Source organism: Platichthys flesus, chromosome 12, assembly GCF_949316205.1.
Source record: "Platichthys flesus chromosome 12, fPlaFle2.1, whole genome shotgun sequence".
Lineage (NCBI taxonomy): Eukaryota > Metazoa > Chordata > Actinopteri > Pleuronectiformes > Pleuronectidae > Platichthys > Platichthys flesus.
The window spans coordinates 23,942,588-23,960,071 of NC_084956.1; the positions used below are offsets into that span (position 1 = coordinate 23,942,588).

At 44.0% G+C, this 17,484-nt stretch overlaps 1 protein-coding gene across 2 annotated transcripts in view; it reads right to left on the reverse strand.

Annotated features, from left to right (window-relative positions):
* Positions 1-13,364: 13,364 nt before the first annotated feature.
* The window catches only part of vps8 (VPS8 subunit of CORVET complex), a 60,002-nt gene continuing 55,882 nt past the window's right edge, over positions 13,365-17,484 (reverse strand). For both annotated transcript variants that reach the window (XM_062400723.1, XM_062400722.1), the window contains one exon: positions 13,365-17,336. In XM_062400723.1, coding sequence (XP_062256707.1) covers positions 17,214-17,336 — 123 coding nt within the window. In that variant the 3' untranslated portion in view covers positions 13,365-17,213. The remainder of the gene's footprint in view (positions 17,337-17,484) is intronic.

A 17,484-nucleotide genomic window follows, 5' to 3' on the forward strand; every position in this document is an offset into this window, starting at 1 on the left:
TACAAATATTTGAGCCAAGATTATATAACTAAATGAGCAGCAGTGACCCTGGCTCCTAATTTAGATGGTTATGTAATTTGTTTATGAATACATTTGAATTGTCGCTACCTTTGTCTATACTGAAGATGGAGGTGGCAAGGAGTGTGGGCTGGTCTGATGTGGGGCGACATCTGTGTGGGGGCCTGAAATTAAGTCAATCATGCAATCAATCATCAATCAATCTGTCAAAGTGTGTTTGAGCCTATAAGTACTGTATGTGAGTGTTGAATCAATCGTGTTCAGTGTGTTAACTCACAACCAGAGTCAGGAACCTTTACCAATTGTACACACAAGACCATCAATCGATTTTCTTTTTCATTGACAAATACAACTAATGAAAATGATCAATATAAAAGGCAGCATTACTTTGTGTCTCTCTACAACAAACATGGAGGCATAAATGACTGGAAGATGCAGACAATATGGTGTGTCTTTTCAGAAGATTTCTATCACAGCACAGTGTCAATAAAGACACAGTTTGAACCACAGCATGTGGAATTATGCAGTTTCTCTTAGTGTGACAGTGCATCAGAAATAGAGAAGACAGCAATAACATTTAAAATAGTATTTAAACCAATGTTAAAAGAAGAAGTATATTTACATGCATATTCACATTAGCTGCTTCATCCCATTTAATGTGCTGTTTATGTAAAGTGCATTTCAGTCCAGAACAATTTATAGTGACTGATTCTCAAAGGCACAGGAGTCTTTTTCCTGACATCTGGCAGGCAAACAGGCCATGAGAGGGATGTTGAGGGTCCCTGATCATGGCAGTGGCTCTGCTGATGCAGCGCTGCTTGAATATCACTATTAGAAAGGGAAAGGCACCAATGAGTGTGTGTGTGCATGTGTGCATGTGTGCATGTGTGCATGTGTGCATGTTTGCGCGTGCACACATGCATGTGCGTGTGTGTGTGCGCGTGTGTTCATGCATGTTTGCGAGTGTGTGTGTGTGAATACACACACATTGCATTCCCAGAGCTTTCTCCTCCACAGATCAGGTATCTTCCTTCGCGGCTGACTTCTCCTATCTAACTCAACTGTCCTCCAGAGGGCACTCACACATCCACTTTTTCATGACTTCGAACTAGGAATCTTCAGGTTCTGTAACGTTTCAAGTGTTAAAGTGTTTGTTTTGTTTGTTAGCCTTTGGGACTGGAATTATAGTCAAGCTAATGCGGCTGATATCTATTGTAAGCACATTTTGTTGCAATAGTGGATTTATAATACTGATGAACACGAGACAACGTGAGCCACATGTGCTAGATACCATCTCCTCAGCATGTACTTTCCAGGCCTTTTCAGGCCTATCCCTGACATCATCATTGATGATCTTGATGACTGACTTTCCCTTGAATGTCTTTTTTAAATTACAGTCCAACTGAAAATGTGTAGTGAAAGGCACCCTATGAACGTTGAGGCATAGGAATGAGTTTGCTGGTTCGTCATAGTGAATTATGGCAGCAGCCAAGAGAAAGACCTAGAAGAGGAATTTTCCTGACCCAGAGATCGAGGTTTCGGAGAGAGTCAGTGACTCTCAGCAAGAGCTGTCACTGACTGACTGTATAAGGCAGAGTTATTTTTCTGTAGTCCAATCTTAGATTTGTACATAATCTCGTTCGCTTAATGAATGTGTTTGAGGTGAAAATGTTTCAGGATATTCACTGATGAAAGTGAATTGTTACGTAAATGTAACCTTTCTTTGTTTTTTAATATTATTTCTCAAGAGTTACCTCTGACTGAAACACATGTGAATCAGATAGATTTGGCTATTCAGATTCGGACCCCCAATTTACGTTAAGTGGTGGAGCTCATGGAATTAGACTGCCCCCAAACTGCATCCAATCTCCATCCCCTAATTCAGAACATACTGTGCCAATGTTCCCAAACACATGCACAGACATGCAAAGGCACATTCATGCAGGTAGGGAAATGTAACTTCTGCATTTGACCCATCTGGTGCAGGACACACAGAGCAGTGAGCGACCATGTACGGCGCTCAGGGAGCAGATGTTGGGGGAGTAAGGTGCCTTGCTCAGGGGCACTAGACAGGGTAGGGAGACTCTTGGAGTTTTGGACAGATCAATCCAGGTTCGTCTTTTGTTGTCTCTCCGTGGAGTCGAACCAGAGACGAACCAGAGACCTTCTCTGCCCATAGTCCAAGTTTCTGCCACTAGACCACCGCCTCTCCACTGCAATGTATGAATGTGTGTGTGAATTGGTGAATGTAAAACTGTACTGTGAAGAGCTTTGAGTGGTCATCAAGACTAGAAAAGTGCTTTATAAATACAAAACCATTTACCATTTAGCTAGTTGGAAGGCAGAGTTGGAAAGTTAAGCTCCCACACCTCAACATTTTACCTGATCCCCTTTTCTAATCCATGGTTTGGAAGCAAGAAGATGGAAGGAATATGCATTGTTTTTTAAAAGTGCACTTATGATAAATTGCTTTGCCATAGTTATCTGAAAGCCTTCTTTACAAAGATGTCAAATTTTTACTTCATTTAATATGTTAGTGGAGAAAACGCCAAGAAATGACTTTATTGCTGGCAACAGAGTCATGAGTCAACACTCAATAGCTACATCACTGTTTGAATGAGTTAAGTTAACCAGAAAATGTAAATGAGTGGTACTTAGACTTACACCAAAACTATAGACAGAGGTAAAAATGTTTCATAGTTTGATGTTACTCTGCTTATGTCATAGTAATGAGGCCTACAAAACCAAAATATGCAGGAATGTTAATGTGAAATGAAGGATTAATGTTGGCAAAATGTTAGAGCTTGTTCTTACTTAGAAAAAGGAAGAAGGTCCAAAGCCCAAACTTTGTCTCATTAGTAAAAAGGGAGTCATTCTTTACAGTGTCAAACACAAACTGGCTGTTGCCCTCAACGCTGTTTAGTGGTTTTGCACAAACAAGTCTAACCAGTGAGAAGGAAGAAACTGCGAGTTTTGCAACCTGTACTTGCATTGAACTATTCAACAGGGAGGAAGAAATGAGCCTGTGAGAATAACAACACTTGGCAGCACAATTGTCAACAGTTTATTGTGAAAAGCCAAGGCAATGGTATATGAAAAGAGATATTATCAACACCAAAGGTTTTCGAGAAATAAGCATTAGGAGACAAGAACTATCGTCACTTTTTAACAAAAAGGGGCTATACGTAAATATCACAACATTCCTAAAAAAATACCAAATAACAACATACCATCTGAAGACCTTACGGTACAGCAAACTCTTGAAAAAAAAAATTTTTGTCATTTAACTTCAGAGTGGAGTAGATTTATTTAGAAGATAGTATTGGAGAACACATGTAATTATATGATGTATAGTTTACTGGGTTCAGTTGATGATGCATGTTGCCATCATACAGCATAGATCCAGACCTCATTGTGGTGAATAACAGAGAAGTATAGATCATAGGCAGCCCCAGAGAAAGTAAGGAGATCATATGTTTTCCCAGCTTTGGTCAAGGCATCACGCAGCTCCTTTGCAGTATCATTACCGGTCTTAAGATCTGGAGTTCCACCAAACACCCTTTTTGAATGACAGGACAACAATGACAGGGCATTAGAATCATTGTTAGTTTGAGATGACATCGACACACTTCAAGGCTTAGGCCTGTGTACATTCCTTCTGTCTCCTGTGTTTGGTGAAAACAGATGACAGTAATATCTCCAGGGATGTCAAACTCGGTACATAATACAGGCTTAATGAAAGTTATTTAACTAAATTAGTTTTTTATTGACACTTTCATTTTCTGACATTGGTGTCTGAGGCAACACACTGGCCCCACCCAAACAACATTGTTCTCATTTGAACTCTCTTTTTTATTTACATCTATTCATTTATTTTGAGGTTTGTTTGTTTTTGTTAGTTTTCTTATTGAGGTCTGATTTATGTGGGGTTGCATAGGTGTCTGGGGTGGGTAGATGGCTGGGAGTGGGTTCTCTGGAATAATTTAAAATGAGTGAAATCCCCTCAAAGCAGAAAGTAGTGAGTTGATAGATAAATGTAGCCTCTGCTCACCTGACGTAGACAGTGGCCTGGGGTCTTGTTTCCAGTCTGATGGATTCATCAGTGATGTCAGGCATGGTACCAGGAGGAATAAACCAGGACAGGGAACCCTCCTGATTAATGCTGAGCAGTGCAGGCCAGGTGTCTACACGGATTGGAACATCTGCAAGTGACACAACACAACTCTAAAAACCTTGACGAAGGCAAACAGATTTTCTACACAGCCCACACAACTTTGTCAACAGTTGCAAAACATTTATGGTTGTAAAAGTGACTTTTAAATACTGACAGGAGCATGCAATATAAAAGCGTATTTTTAAAGTCACCTTAGCCTAAATCCTCTCCTTGAACCGTCACCTTATCGTGGTGGAGAGGTTTGCGTGTCCCTGTGAACCTGAGGGCTGTGTTGTCTGGAGCCTTGTGCTCCTGGTAGGGTCTCTCATGGCAGAGTGGTCTCAGGTGAGGGGCCAGACTAAGAATGGTTCAAAAACCCTCAATGAATATCGAAACAAGAGGAGATGGGACCCAGCCCGGAGGAAGCCCGGGGCCCCCGTCTGGAGCTAGGCCCAGACGGAGGGCTCGATGGCGAGCGTCTGGTGGCCGGGTTTGCCACGGAGCCCGGTCGGGCATAGCCCGAAACAACCTACGTGGCACCCCCCCTCTCTTCATCTCATGGGCCCATCACCTGTGGGAAGACCCGTTGGGGTCGGGTGCGCAGCCACATGGGTGGCAGCGAAGGTCAGGGGTCTCGACGGACCAGACCCGGGCGGCAGAAGCTGGCTCTGGGGACGTGGAACGTCACCTCGCTGTGGGGAAAGGAACCGGAGCTTGTGAGGGAGGTGGAGCGCTATCAGTTAGATCTGGTGGGGCTTACCTCCACGCACAGTCTCAGCTCTGGTACCGTACTCCTGGATAAGGGTTGGACTTTATTCTTCTCCGGAGTTGCCAAGGGCGTGAGGGGCCGGGCGGGTGGGGATACTCATAAATCCCCGGCTGAGCGCCGCGGTGTTGGAGTTTACCCCGGTAGACGAGAGGGTCACCTCCCTGCGCCTAAGGGTTGTAGGGGGGAAAACTCTGACTGTTGTTTGTGCGTATGCACCAAACAGCAGCTCAGAGTACTCGGCCTTCTTGGAGACCCTGAATGGAGTCCTGTATGGGGCTCCAGTAGGGGACTCCGTACTTCTGCTGGGTGACTTCAACGCCCACGTGGGCAACGATGGAGACACCTGGAGAGGCATGGTGGGGAGGAACGGCCTCCCTGATCTGAACCCGAGCGGTCGTTTGTTATTGGACTTCTGTGCTAGCCATGGATTATCCATAACAAACACCATGTTCGAACATAAGGGTGCTCATAAGTGTACCTGGTACCAGAGTACCCTAGGCCGAAGATCAATGATCGATTTTGTGATTGTGTCATCTGATCTGAGGCCGCATGTTTTGGACCCTCGGGTAAAGAGAGGGGCGGAACTGTCAACCGACCACCATCTGGTTGTGAGTTGGATCAGGGAGTGGGGGAAATTTCCGGATAGACCTGGTAAGCCCAAACGAGTAGTGCGGGTGAACTGGGAACGCCTGGAGGAGGCCCCCGTCCTAGGTATCTTCAACTCACACCTCCGGCAGACTTTTTCTGGCATTCCTGTGGAGGTTGGGGGCATTGAGCCGGAGTGGGCGGTGTTCAAAGCCTCCATTGCTGAAGCTGCGGCGGCTAGCTGTGGCCTCAGGGTCTTAGGCTCCTCAAGGGGCGGTAACCCTCGGACACCGTGGTGGACACCGGTGGTCAGGGAAGCCGTCCGATTGAAGAAGGAGGCCTTCCGGGATGTGATATCCTGGAGGACTCCTGACTCGGTTGCAGGGTACCGACAGGCCCGAAGGGCTGCAGCTGCTGCCGTGTCGGAGGCTAAGCAGCGGGTGTGGGAGAAGTTCGGAGAGGCCATGGAGAAGGACTTTCGGTCGGCACCAAAGTGTTTCTGGAAGACTATCCGGCACCTCAGGAGGGGGAAACGGGGAACCATCTAAGCTGTGTACAGTAAGGATGGGACTCTGTTGACCTCAACTGAGGAGGTTGTCGGACGTTGGAAGGAACACTTTGAGGAACTCCTGAATCCGAATAACACGCCCTCTATGTTGGAGGCAGAGCTCGAGGTTGATGGTGTTTCATCGTCAATTTCCCTGGTGGAGGTCACTGAGGTGGTCAAACATCTCCGCAGTGGCAAGGCCCCAGGGATTGATGAGATCCGGCCAGAAATGCTAAAGGCTCTGGGTGTTGAGGGGCTGTCATGGTTCACACGCCTATTCAACATCGCGTGGGAGTCGGGTACAGTGCCAAAGGAGTGGCAAACCGGGGTATTGGTTCCCCTGTTCAAAAAGGGGGACCAGAGAGTGTGTGCCAATTACCGGGGCATCACACTTCTCAGCCTCCCTGGTAAAGTCTACTCCAAGGTGCTGGAAAGGAGGGTTCGGCCGATCGTCGAACCTCAGATTGAAGAGGAACAATGCGGTTTTCGCCCCGGACGTGGAACTACGGACCAGCTCTTCACTCTCGCAAGGATCCTGGAGGGGGCCTGGGAGTATGCCCATCCGGTCTACATGTGTTTTGTGGATCTGGAGAAGGCGTATGACCGGGTCCCCCGGGAGAAACTGTGGGAGGTGCTGCGGGAGTATGGGGTAAGGGGGTCTATCCTCAGGGCCATTGTTGTGTATTCGTTAGAGTAAAACATGTTGACATATGCTTAGAACATAATAATAGGCTTACATTTATGGTGTTTGCCCTTTGGACACTCAGACATTCTCAGAGAGTCCACCAGGTGTTTGTCTTATTTACTTTACCTATTTGGGGACGACCTTTGATCTAGGGAACCATCTCTGACCAGTTAACAGATGGGCTCAGAAGGGATGTTCTTGACCAGTGTGTCTTCATGTTCGGACACAAAAACGTGTCCTAAATCCCACATGGGATCACTGCTAATCACTGCTTTTTGCTTTTTGCTCACTGCTTTTTGCAGATGACGTGGTCCTCATTGGATCATCGGCCTGTGACCTTCAGCACTCACTGGATCGGCTGGCGGCCGAGTGTGAAGCGGCTGGGATGAGGATCAGCACCGCTAAATCTGAGGCCATGACTCTTAGCAGGAAACCGATGGATTGCTTACTCCGGGTAGGAAATGAGTCCTTAGCCCAAGTGAAGGAGTTCAAGTACCTTGGGGTCTTGTTCGCGAGTGAGGGTACTATGGAGCGTGAGATTGGCCGGAGAATCGGAGCAGCGGGGGCGGTATTGCGTTCGCTTTACCGCACCGTTGTAACGAAAAGAGAGCTGAGCCGCAAGGCAAACCTCTCGATCCACCAGTCGATCTTCGTTCCTATCCTCACCTATGGTCATGAGGGCTGGGTGATGACCGAAAGGACGAGATCACGGGTACAAGCGGCCGAGATGAGTTTTCTCAGAAGGGTGGCTGGCGTCTCCCTTAGGGATAGGGTGAGAAGCTCAGCAATCCGTGAGGAACTCGGATGAGAGCCGCTGCTCCTTTACTTAGAAAGGAGTCAGCTGAGGTGGTTCGGGCATCTGGTAAGGATGCCCACTGGGCGCCTTCCTTGGGAGGTGTTTCAGGCACGTCCAGTGGGGAGGAGACCTCGGGGAAGACCCAGGACTAGGTGGAGAGATTATATCTCAACACTGGCCTGGGAACGCCTCGGGATCCCCCCGTCAGAGTTGGTCAATGTGGCCCGGGAAAGGGAAGTCTGGGGCCCCCTGCTTGAGCTGCTCCCCCCGCGACCCGACCCCGGATAAGCGGATGAAAATGAGATGAGATGAGACCTTAGCCTAAATGCTTCTTGCATATATTTTGTATTTTAAATTCATGCAGCCAGCAGTAATTAAGTAAGTGATATTCCAGTTTTACTTTCATCACAGATTCCTAACTGGACTATTGGATATTCAAATGAGCATTTAACAACACAAAACCACAGTGTGAGTGAAAACATTTGTATCAAACCTTGGCCTGCATGGTTGTGTTTCTTGCAGTAATTTTTCAGCTTAGAGTTTGCAGCCATTACAGCTAATCCGTTGTTCGTCTTGATTGTGGTGGTAATCCAGCTTGTGGCAACATATAGACGCTCCTCGAAATCCTGTCCAAAGCAGAAGCATTAAGTGTCTTTCAATACATACTCCAGAAAAGAAGCATTCCGATGATGTGTGTGAACAGCTCTAAAACCTACCTGGGTTTTTTGAACCAATCGGTACTCAGGACATGTTTGGCCATGACAAAATCCTGGAGCGTCCCAGCCTTCGCAGAATGACACCAGGACAAGAGCTACAAGCACAGACAGTGGTCGCTCCATGACACTCCAAAGTAAGTCCACAGATGCAGCTTCACATACAACAATGCTGCTTCCAGATAATGTGACACTTCCAGTTTATCAGGTCATTCAGACACTCCCACATTGTTCTTCTGGGAAGGCATTTCAACGCTACACATAGCTTCACCTATAGGTCTCAGTGGAAAAACAAAAAAATACTTCTCATCAGCACAAGTCAATATATATTTGATAAATGTGATTTCCTTGATTTCACTGCATGTATGAGGTCAGTTACACTTCAGAGACGAGTCTAATGTTTTCAACAAGGATTCGACTTGGCCATGCAAACTGTAAATGAGATTAAGGCCAACCTGCTATGATTAGAGCAGGGACATTGAACATGGCAGGAGGGGAACAACATGTACTCATGGTGTTTTGATATTATGTGTTTTACGAGCTCACAATGATGATCTCACATCATTTTCATTTGATCTAGCAGCATTTTAAAGCAGTGGCTCAGAACCTTTTTTTCACATCAAAGAAATTAAGATGTGATGTTTTTTTGATAATAGATAACACATATGATTTCACTGTACTGTTAGATTCCCAGGGAGCAAATTACATTTAAACAAATGTATCCGTCAGATCTGTTATCTATACCATTTATTGGGAGATGGCAGGTACACCCTGGACAAGTCGCCAGCGTATCACAGATCTATCATCAATGGGACAAACATCCAGTAAAACTCACATTCATACCTACCATCAATCACCATAGGAAACCAAACACATCATGTGAGATAGGTAAATGAGCCAAGTAAAGTGGGGACATCAAGGATTAAGTCGGGTCACACATTATCTCCCACGGAGTCATGCATTGGCAACACTTACATAACAATATTTTGGTGGTGGAAAGCACTTCAGCTCAGCTTATCTTTTCCTGTCCTTGGATCTGCAGTGAAGTGCTGGCGCTTAAAAGTGTGTCATGCAAAGATTGTTACGAATAGTGTGTCAGATGAAAAGACCATTTACCATTTAAGAAAAGGAATAAGAAAGAAATGAATTACCTAAAGCTTATAAATTACACATTACTGTGCAGGGTCATTTCCATTTCTTTACATGCTAGATACCAATGAATGTACCAGCCCCTTATCCACAACCTCCCTCCTCATATAATCAGATGACACAGCAATTCTGGCTCCACTTTAGAGACAACAACTTCAAATTGAATGAGCACAGCACTGTTGCCCACATCACAAGAATAATCACATCCTCCTCAATGTCAGTAAAACCAAAAAAATGGTTTTGGGCAGCCTGTCTCTCAACCCAACCCAGATCAGTAATGAAAGAAATGAGATTTGCTGCTCCACCTGTCTCACAAATTGAACAAAACTATGTGTTAACCACACCACTGACAAAACAACAGGTCTTACCACACTCTAGCTTTCTGAGCTCATGTGCAAAACTATGGATAGATTTTGAGGGTATTATTCACATGCCATCATTCAACTGCTGCCAGTGGCGGTTTTGGGCACGTGCGAACCGGGCAGCCGCCCGGGGCGGCACCTTCTCATGTTACGTGGAGGGCGAGAAGCGGTTTTCTATCGTCTGGGCAGAGAGTCGGTGGACAAGTGCAGTGATTTTCAACCTTTTTTGAGCCGCGGCACATTTTTTACATTTACAAAATCCTGGGGCACACCACCAACCAAAATGACACAAAATGACACTCTAAGGCCTAACACAGTACATATAATACATATAGTTAGTAATATAGTTTCTAAATGTATTAAAAAGCACTATTTTAAATTATTTCAGCCCTTTATTACTCTTAATTTTTAATGAGCACAAATTTAAGCAGATTTATGAAACAATCTTTGATTAACTAAACTTTATTTAACTGAGACATAATATACCCATTTTATCACAGTTGATATAGTTCCTTGGGGTCTTAAATGAAATCTCTAACATATTTTGGTCAAAATACCACAAGGATAATTTAAAACAGGACCTTTTAACCCCTTCTAAAACAGATTGACCTGTTTTGAGTGCCAATAGTTACTCCTGCCGTTTACCCGCGCTTCATTGAATTTCTTCACTTTGACATTCTCAGCACTGGGCAAAAATCACATCGCGTCAACACCGACCGTGGGCCTTCGCGGTGCTTTGTTTTAATTAAACTGACGGGTTCCACACGGAGGGTTCCCCCAGCGGGCGGGGTAGTAGCTGAGGTGATCTGCGAGAAGGGCCGACACGCGTACAGTCGCAGCCGCCGACCGCAGTTTGCGGTCCCCTCCAACGAGCCGCCTTCCGCACCGGTGACAGACACCGCCCAGCGGTCCAAGAGAAAGAAAGCCCCCGCAACACTGACGCCGTGAGGCACCGCGGAGGAGGACCTCCCCCCCAAAAAAACGTTGAGGCCGGGTCGCTTGGAGAGGAGGGCGACGGGGTGACTGCTCCCCCAGCACATGCCCAGCGGTTTAACCACGAATACCAATGATATCGGTGAAAGTCAAGTTTATTACCAATGTGCAGATGTCGGTAAACGAGGCAAATATCGGCTGCTACCGATGTTCGACCGATACTTCGGTGCAACACTAGATATTAGATAATTTCCCACGGCACACCTGACGATCTCTCACAGCACACTAGTGTGCCGCGGCAAACTGGTTGAAAATCACTGGACTAGAATGTGCAATGTGCAGTGCAGAACACTAGGTGGAGTAACGTTGTTTGTCGAAGACGACCTTAGAGTAGCCTTCTTTCTTCTTCGTCGATTGTTTATTTACATAGCCACTCCGGCTCCTCGTAGCCTTTTTCTGGCGGACAAATCCGCCAGTCAGTTACGGGTTATCCGAGTGATCATACTTTCGAATCTCTTCTGCCAAACGCTCTTCTATTTGGTCCATATTCGTTCTTCTAAATCTTCCGTTGTTTCTTCTGTTATTATGTGGAATGAAACCGGAAATGCGCACAGTTCTGCAACCTCCTCAGTAAGGAAAGTAGCTATTGGCTGTCCTAAAAGTTGGTAAATGACGTCATCCCCTAATTTGCATAATATAATGGTCGCTATAGGACGTACAGAAAGTGAGAAAAAACACCCTAAATATGTTTAGAACTAAATATGAGCTTTCTTCTACAGAAGCGTATTACATGCACTTCACAAAAAAATTATTCTGTTTTTCTGAGATAATTATCTCGGATATTCAGAGATAAATGCCCAAAGAAATAAATCATAAAAGTGAATGCAATAGGCTTCCGTATTCTTCTGTTGATTCTTTTTTTTTTATCTTGCCATTGAAGTAGGCCATCACTTCTCAAAATTACTTCTTGACTTTAATGCTTTATCTAGAGCTTGTCCTGTATTGTTAAATGTTAGAATATCAAATTTAATCAAAAGGCTGTTAAGTGGGGTGGAACTGCTAGTTCTACGTCCAGCCCTCCTCCATTATCCAGTCTTGGGACCGGCAAAATGATCCGGCATAAATTAATCAAAAATGTATAGCTGGCGTATCTTGCGAATCTATGATGTGCGCAGCAGGATGATGTGCTGCACGATGATGTGTGCCGCAGGATGAAGTGCGGTGATGATGTGCGCTGCAGTATGAAGTGCGTTGATGATGTCCATGGCAGGATGATGTGCAGTGATGATGTGCGAGGCAGGATGGTGTGCGCCGGATGAAGATGTGCGCCGCAGGAGAAAGTGCGCTGCAGGATGATGTGTGCCGCAGGAGGATGCCGCAGGCTGATGTGCACCGCACACATCGTCCTGCTGCGCACATCATTGTGCTCCGCACTTCATCCTGTGGCGCACTTCGTCTTTCAGCCCACAGCGTCTTGTGGGGCACTTCATCCTTCAGAGCGCACATCATCCTGCGGCGCATATCATCATCACCATACATCATGGTGTGGCTCACATCATCCTGCGGCGCACATCCTCCTGCAGCGCACATCATCCTGCAGTGTACATCTGCGCACATTGTTCTGCGGCGCACATCATCTCGCAGCGCATATCTTGGGGCGCACATCGGCGCACATCGTCCAGCAGTGCACATTGCACATCGTCCTGTGGCGGATGAACCTGCGGCGCACATCGTCCTGCAGAACACATCATCATCACCGCACATCATCCTGCAGCGCACATCATCCTGCAGCGCACGTCATTCTGCTGCGCACATCATCCTGCAGCGCACATCATCCTGGGGCGCACATAGGGGCGCACATGTCTTGCAGGAGCACATCATCCTGTGGTGCACTTCATCCTTCGGCGCACATCATCTTGCAGCGCACTTCATCCTGTGGGGCACTTCATCCTTCGGTGCACATCTGGGCGAACATCATCCTGCAGCACATCGGCGCACATAGTCCTGTGGTGCACTTCATCCTTCAGAGCGCGCATCATCATGCGGTGCACTTCATCCTGCGGCGCACATCGTCCTTGCGCACATCATCCTGCAGCGCACATCATCTTGCTGCGCACATCGTCATGCGGCACACATCCAGCAGTTGGCGCTGCTGGATGTAACCATGATGACCCTCTTTTATTCAGCTTTCATTGAAGCTTTGTTGTTCCCTTGTGTCTTGGCTCAGAAACCTGCCTCTGTGAGAAAAAAAATTATCCATCAACCAGATAAGAGAGTGGGCTAGTAGGCTTATAGGTGGGTCTGAAATCAACCTGTCAGTGCTGTACTCCACACAGCTTCAGCCTAAGGCCAACTATAAATGGTTCTGCTGGAGGTTTCTTCCTGGGAGTTTTTTCTCTCCAAAGAGAGCTGCTCATTGTGGTTTCTCTAAAGTTTGTAAGGTGTTGACTTTCTATGTAAAGTGCATTGAGATGATGTGTATGTATTAGGATCCATTGCAATCTGCTATGGTATTGAGGTCTGTTTAAGAGTGTTTGTTTTGATGTTTTATGAATTATTAAGGTGTGATATTATCGTATATTTGATGCAGCCGAGAGGTCGATGATGTTGTAGAAGTTGTTGATGATGAAGGAAGGATTCCGAGGACCCAGTAGTTTCAGTGTAACAAGGTTTATTACAAGAAATTACAGGTCGGGACGGGCATCTAGATACCCGGAGACACACAGCCAATAGTGAAAGTCTGACTTGCAGGAGTCTTACACACAGTTATATAGGCAGTTTGGTTCCACCCATGACTTCAAGTATAACGCATCCCACATGGGATTTCTGACTAGATAAGGACACATCTTTGTGTCCGAACATGAAGGCACACTGGTCAAGAACCTTCCTTCTGAGCCCATCTGTTAACTGTTAAGAGATGGTTCCCTAGGTCAAAGGTCATCCCCCAAAGGGTAAAGTAAATAAGACAAACATCTGGTGGACTCTCTGAGAATGATTAAGATTCCAAAAGGCAGGCATCATCAATCTAAGCCTGTCAGTTAGTTATATTCCACCCTATGAGAGGTTCTGCAAATGAGATCATGGTAATTTGACTGAGTGTGTCAGGTAAACAGTGTTTCACCTGGCATGATGTCTGCAGTGTTGAGGTGAAATGCCTCTGCCATCCAGTAACTCATGCCGTGTCACAGGGCTTCCTTCCTAATCTCCTATCATAATTTCAGTTAATCAATGGAAGGATTTATTTAGCAGGTTTATCTACTGTGTCCATTTTGGATGATTTAGCAATAGGGGTGGTGTTTTCTTGCTGACATATTTTCATTTTTATTTCATTTTCAATTTCTATGTAACTTAATTACATAAGTTCAATGTTAAGGTTCACATTTAACTAAGTGTTTTCTATTATCTGTAAATAAATATAATGCATTGAGAGGGATTTGATTAAATAAAGGTAAACACATTTAATAATATTTTAGTTAAAATATTGATTTTAGTTAATTTTTTAGTTTAACTTAATTTAATCAAATCACTTTTAGGTGCTTTTAATTATTCACACTTCATTAAATGTCACCTTTTTCATTGAATTTTTAATGAACATTAAACTGATTAGATCAGATTTTGAAATAAATCCTGCAAAAAGAGGCTGAACTGAAAATAATCTGCTTTGCTAAATTCACACTTTACCTTCAGTTTAAAGAATGAAATACATATTGTAAGTCATAGTGACCTCCTGAATACCCTTATTCTGTCTCTAAAATACTGTCTCTGTGTGGTGGCACGCAGCCAGAGGTGTGATTCTACAAAAAAAAGTACATTCAAACACCTCCAACAAAAGTCAAGTTCTTAATCTTGTTAATATGTCCCTGAACTGTTTTCACGAATTAAAAGACAAAATCATGAGCCAAATAAACCCTTTACTTTTCTAAATTTATAGAAATTAATAAGTGTGTGTATTGATAAAAAGTCATGTAAAGACAATTTAGTGCAGTGAAAACAGATTCATTAGAACTAGTGAAAGCACTATTATGCCCCTTTTCCACCATGGCAGTTCTAGGGCCAATTGGGAGCCAGTGGAAACTGTTCTGTGCGTTTCAGTGGCCAAAGAACTGGCTCTTGGCAACACAAACTGGTTCCAGGCTAAGCCCAACACAGTGCTGGTCTAGAGCAGTGATTCTCAAATGGGGGTACGCGTACCCCTGGGGGTACTTGAAGGTACTCCAGGGGGTACTTGAGATTTGTTTTTAATATATTTAAATTAGCATCCATTCAAAAATCCTTGAATTTTTTTTATTTAACAAATATTCAATAAAATATTAGTGTAAGTTCATGAACCTAAATTTTATATTCAGTAGGATTTTCAATTTAATTATCATAAAAAAACAGTCTCCCCCATACCGATGGTTTGACCCAACCTGGCACACGCCACCTGTCATCGCCTGACATCACCTGCCTTGAAAACTTCAACAATGGAGTCGAGTTGAAGTGCAGCAGCAATGCTGCTGAAACAAGGAGGGACAAGCGCCAAAGAAGGCGAAACCAGAGCAGAGAGCCTTCCCTAAACAACACCGTGAGAGCTTGTGCCTCTTCGGAGGGGCGCTAAAACGTAAAAGTTTTTCGATGTGAAGTTAATGATTCATAACAAGAAGTCCGCGTCTCCACCGGTACCCTTTCAAAATAAAAGCATGTAATACAAAAGCAGAAATGAAATTGTATGACCTTAAAGCGAGCAAATATTTCACAATAAAATAACAGAAAGACGCTTCAATAATATGGGTTATATAGATTGGGTTATTTTCACTTTTAGTTTTTTTCTGTGGGGAGAGATTAGCCAACAGTGGCATTAAGCCACCACTTCTTCAGCGGTATCTCCAGACAAAACATGAAAGTCATGTTGGTAAACCACCTGAGTTTTTTAAGAGGAAACTTTCTGAATTCAGGTCATCTCAAGACACGATGCGAAAAGCCTCCCCGAAGCCAACGGAAACAAGCTACCTGTCAGTATTCTTTTCGATCCTTAAAGAAGATATTTTAAGATGATAAATATTAAAAGAATATGTTTTGAGCTAATCTTTTATTTAAAACCAAGTTAATGATTTATTTTTTGGGAAGAAGTGTTTAGCTATAATTAAGTTCATCAATCAATCAATCAAATTTTATTTGTATAGCCCATATTCACAAATTACAATTCATCTCATAGGGCTTTAACAGGGTGTGACATCCTCTGTCCTTAACCCTCAGCAAGAGTAAGGAAAAACTACAAAAAACCCTTTTAACAGGGTAAAAATATGTAGAAACCTCAGAGAGAGCCACATGTGAGGGATCCCTCTCCCAGGACGGACAGAAGTGCAATAGATGCCACGTTCATGTGTTCATGAGTTCAGTTTGAGAACATATCTTTATTATGATCCCAAAAGAGGTCACTTTAAGTTGATAATTATTTTGAGGTGCACAAATCTTTATTTATAATGAGATTATAATAAAAGTCTTTAGTTATTTTTATATCTTTTTATTTCGAAATAGTTCAAGAGAGACCACTGCAAATGAGCAATGTTATGGACATTGATGGAGTTTTAAATTTGAATGTGTCTAGTTACAAGGCTTAATAAATCACATTACATCTTTCTTTCAACCAAAAATGCTTTGCGCTGGTTAGGGGGTACTCGGCAGAATTTTTTCTTCGAAGGGGGTACGTCACTGAAAAAAGGTTGCGAACCACTGGTCTAGAGGAAAGACTAGCCTACGTTAGCAGGTTATTTAGTCACCACTTGTGACTTGACCACACCTCTCTGCTCGATGTGCAAAAAGTGTGTCAGTGAAGCCCAAATTCTGTTGTTTTTACCCATTCTGGAGTTTACAGATTTGTCTGAAAACAAAGTGTGTGTGTGTGTGTGTGTGTGTCGGTGTGTGTGTCTGTATATGTCTCAGTAAGCGAGGCAGGGGGATAAAAAGAGTAATGAAAGGTCTGTAGAAAGATTCATTGTAGAAAAGCATTGATAATGATAATGCAGCAGTAGTTACAAACAAGTCAGTGTCAGTGTGTCAGAGAGAGACAGAGAAAGATGAGAGCAACTGGAGTAAGGTTGGACTAAATTAATTAATGAATGGATATGTATCATTTAATGTAACATAATAAATGCCAGTATGTGGGTTAATTTATACAGTTGAGGCATAGAGATGTAGACACTGACGTATATGGTGATGCAGTGATGTAGCCTTAAGGCGGCTTTAACCCATGGAAAAGCAAACTGGTTCTTCAAAGGCTCCTAAGTTGAACCAGCACTAGCACTCAGTTCCCTTTGGTGGAAAAGGCATTCTGATACATGGATTCAGTTTGTTTGAAATAATAATAATTTTTTATATAGTTACATAACAGTTATACAATATCAAATTTGTCACAATAAAAAAGAAATTTACAATTCACAACGAAAATATCAAGAAAGTCTCCTTCAAGTTTAAATTTCTACTTGTATCTGGACAAATGATGGAAATGTTGATCAGTAACTATGCTACTCCTCCAACAGAGGTGGAGGAGCGAGTTTCAGTTGGAAATTCTCTGCTCCTGGTTGGGCCGGGATCAGAGGCCCCGTCTTCTCGCTGTGGCAATGGGAGAGCTCTGAAAGGATGGACAACTGGAGGAAAGAGAGAGAGAGAGAGAGAGAGAGAGAGAGCGAGAGAGAGAGAGAGAGAGACACACAACATAAGATAAATATGAGATGAAGTTTCTTCTGTATTAAGTGTTGTTTTCTGAGATTCACTCCTGCCTCATTTTACAAATTA